The following is a 3,277-nucleotide window of genomic DNA, read 5'->3' as shown; positions in this document are numbered from 1 at the left end:
ATTGCGTCCTGTTGGCTTTTCTCGACCCCACTCAGGCTGGGTGAAGTTGACATGAGTAGAAGGATAACTTATCGCCAAACGGAGGGTAAAATCCTCGTCACTAAAAACTTTAGCAGTTAGTTATACAGTATGTTCTTGAAGTGTAGAGCGTTCAATATCCAAACCTCAGCTTTTAATCCGTCACTTGGTTTTCTAGCTATGCTGAGCTAGTATAGGATCAAAATGAAGAAGAAAAAGAGCTTGATAATTCTGCAAAAAAACTGACAGGTTAAAACTACTTAGTTACTTACGGTCAATGATTTCTCTAAAGTTGAACACTTGGTTTGCAAATCACCTATAGTTTTGTTCATTTGTGTTTCCTTGGACTTCAAATTCTCTTCTAGCGATGTCTTGTCTCTTTCCAGCTGGAAAATCAAGTTAATTGAAGAACTCAGTTTTGGCGGATTTGTTGAAACAAGTGCTCTAAACCCCCTTGATGCTGAACCAATTTAAATGCTATCATACTGGGTCAGCAGAATGATTGATGGAGTAAGGCCCTTTATGCAGGTTAAAACATTGTGAGTTTATTAAGTGGAACTTACTTTGGTGACTTTTTCGGCATTTTTCTGTGCTTCCTTCTTGAGCTGAGTAAGTTCTTCTCGGAGCTGATTCAATTCTCTACTCGCTGCTGATCCAGCTTTTACACTTAGATCAGTAGCTCGTTCTCTTTCCTCTCGGATAGAAGCTTCCTGCAAGACAAATATTAAATTATTTAGGAATACGTCAGAGACACTCTGTGATATCGCAATTCTTTTGTGAGGCTGGACTTTGGACTTGGATTACAATACCGAGATAATCTAGCTCGTTCTCTTTCCTCTCGGATAGAAGCTTCCTGCAAGACAAATATTAAATTATTTAGGAATACGTCAGAGACACTCTGTGATATTGCAATTCTTTTGTGAGGCTGGACTTGGATTACAATACCGAGATAATGCGACTTTGTAAGCCAATAAATGAACAAAATAAAGTTATCAATTGATGTACCTACTTATGTTAAGGCGGTCTCTTCTTGATCCCTTGTGTGCCGCGTCCATTTTGTTTAGGGCTATTGCACTGCTGATGTAGATACTTACCAGTTGAGTGATTTTGGAGCTCTTCTCTGAAATGTCTGTCTCGAACTTTTTCTTTTCAGCTTCTAAAGCAGAGAGCTTGGATTTCAAACTCTCCAGTTCTCCTGTTATCTGAGTTTTCTCGGTGGAACTTTCAGCTCGGACTTTTTCTATCTGCAAAGATAAATATTTCGAAAACTCAGTCAGTTTACGTAGTATTTTCAGTTGTAAGAAATCTAGGAGGTACTTAAAATGACCAAGGCAATCCAAATCTTCAAACAATAGCCTCATGACCTTTACCTACAAGTACTGCACCAAGTTGTACTTACATCTTTCTGTAGGTTTGAATTTTTCTCCTTGACGGCAGTAACCAAGCGCTCCGCTTTCTTTCTTTTCTCTTCGGCTTCACTGAGTTGTTTCTCCAATTCTTCCAATCTTTTACTATTGGCGTCCAGCTAGAAATAGAAGGGTCAGACTTGGATACAAGGCTTCACAGATTTGCACGAAACAAGGTATGGCTGTACCTAATCATTTTGAATTTCAAGTCCCAGCCCTTGAGTTCGAATAATGGTAATTGAACGGTTTATATCAGTATCAATCTATTTAGTTTTTGTTAGTAAAAGCCAAACCACAATATACAATGAACGACTGACATTCTATTTCAAACTCGAAAAAACATCTGCTTGAAGAGGAAAGCTTTTCGTTTTCATCAACATACTTTTAGCTTTTGTAGCCATTTTCTTGAGCTGCATAGCTAAAGAGTCGTTGTCATCTTCAACTCGTGATATCTTTTTCCGAAGTGTTTGAGCCTGGAAGTGATTTGATAAAACACAACAAAAAGAATTATTTCACAAAGGAGTTTTTGAAAATATTAGATTTGGAAAGACGGAAAACAATAAGTTAAAGGTCGAATAAACAACTTTAGCTACAAAAGATAGCTAAAGCTGGTAGGCCGTAGGAGAGATCCAATTTTGAGACTAGGCTGAAATAGGTATGTTCATCAAAAGAACGGTCACCACAAAGGAGTTTTTGAAAATATTAGATTTGGAAAGACGGAAAACAATAAGTTAAAGGTCGAATAAACAACTTTAGCTACAAAAGATAATAGCTAAAGCTGGTAGGCCGTAGGAGAGATCCAATTTTGAGACTAGGCTGAAATAGGTATGTTCATCTAAAGAACGGTCAGAATTAAGGCACAGGAAAAATCAACATGAAATGTGAAAAGTAATATTTTGACATTATAATTAAAAAGGATAATTGTAAGAAACTTAAACGACAAACAATACTTAATAAATAGACACTTTAAAGGGGCACATATTATGTATCACGCAAATCAAAGTACACATAGAGGAATGTACATTTCAAACCAGAAACGTATGTTTGTATGTACCTACTAGTAGCCTATAAAATGAAACCATCCCTGCTAAAGGAGAGTTACCTAGAGATAAAAGTAAAGATGCTGTGGGTGAAATACAATTAAGGCACAGGAAAAATCAACATGAAATGTGAAAAGTAATATTTTGACATTATAATTAAAAAGGATAATTGTAAGAAACTTAAAAGACAAACAATACTTAATAATAGACACTTTAAAGGGGCACATATTATTATCACGCAAATCAAAGTACACATAGAGGAATGTACATTTCAAACCAGAAACGTATGTTTGTATGTACCTACTAGTAGCCTATAAAATGAAACCATCCCTTGTAAAGAAGAGTTACCTAGAGATAAAAGTAAAGATGCTGTGGGTGAAATGCGAAGATCATTATCCCGGTTTCTGTTGCCATGCTCCTTGTAGTCCCTGAAATGTGAAACGAGAAGTTATTAGTTATGCCGATAGGTACTACAAAAAGTAATGAGATCCCACGAAATTATCTTTTCGCGGTTAGAGTTTCAAGTTAAGTTTGTAGTCCAAAAAAGATAGGAAATCTTGTTTGAGTTCAGTTTGGCGGAGAAGTTTTACCATAAAGAGACACTTTTCTGGGATTAGTTATGTATACCCTGGAAGTTTTTCTTCTTTCGCAGTTTCATTTGGGGTCGGCAATTAGTTATACTCTTGAACTATGGTAACGATTTCTAATTACCTCGAAGGGTTCGGATAGCACAATCTTTTGCCGAATGAGAGTCTACAGTCCATTGACGGCGACGGCCACAATATAAACTTTTTTCAATAATCAAATTTCTTT

General features: G+C 36.5%; 1 protein-coding gene across 1 annotated transcript; it reads right to left on the bottom strand.

Annotated features, from left to right (window-relative positions):
• Positions 1-278: 278 nt before the first annotated feature.
• On the bottom strand, positions 279-3,228 carry LOC103522159 (periplakin-like). The gene is made up of 7 exons (XM_017448963.1): positions 3,176-3,228; positions 2,835-2,892; positions 1,814-1,897; positions 1,418-1,543; positions 1,113-1,262; positions 582-728; positions 279-404 (listed from the first exon to the last, which is right to left on the bottom strand). Exons 1-7 carry the CDS (start codon positions 3,226-3,228, stop codon positions 279-281), a joined length of 744 nt encoding a protein of 247 aa, XP_017304452.1.
• Between the last annotated feature and the right edge of the window lie 49 nt (positions 3,229-3,277).

Source organism: Diaphorina citri, unplaced genomic scaffold (assembly GCF_000475195.1).
Source record: "Diaphorina citri unplaced genomic scaffold, Diaci psyllid genome assembly version 1.1 scaffold7129, whole genome shotgun sequence".
NCBI classification, from domain to species: domain Eukaryota; kingdom Metazoa; phylum Arthropoda; class Insecta; order Hemiptera; family Psyllidae; genus Diaphorina; species Diaphorina citri.
This window is presented reverse-complemented; position numbering and strand designations above follow the sequence as displayed.

Coding starts and splice junctions, on each gene's coding strand:
- LOC103522159 (XM_017448963.1), bottom strand. CDS start 3,228: ATGGACTGTAGACTCTCATTCGGCAAAAGATTGTGCTATCCGAACCCT. Junction 1,898..2,834: donor ATCTTCGCATTTCACCCACA/GCATCTTTACTT, acceptor AATCACTTCCAG/GCTCAAACACTTCGGAAAAA. Junction 1,544..1,813: donor TCAAGAAAATGGCTACAAAA/GCTAAAAGTATG, acceptor TTCTATTTCTAG/CTGGACGCCAATAGTAAAAG.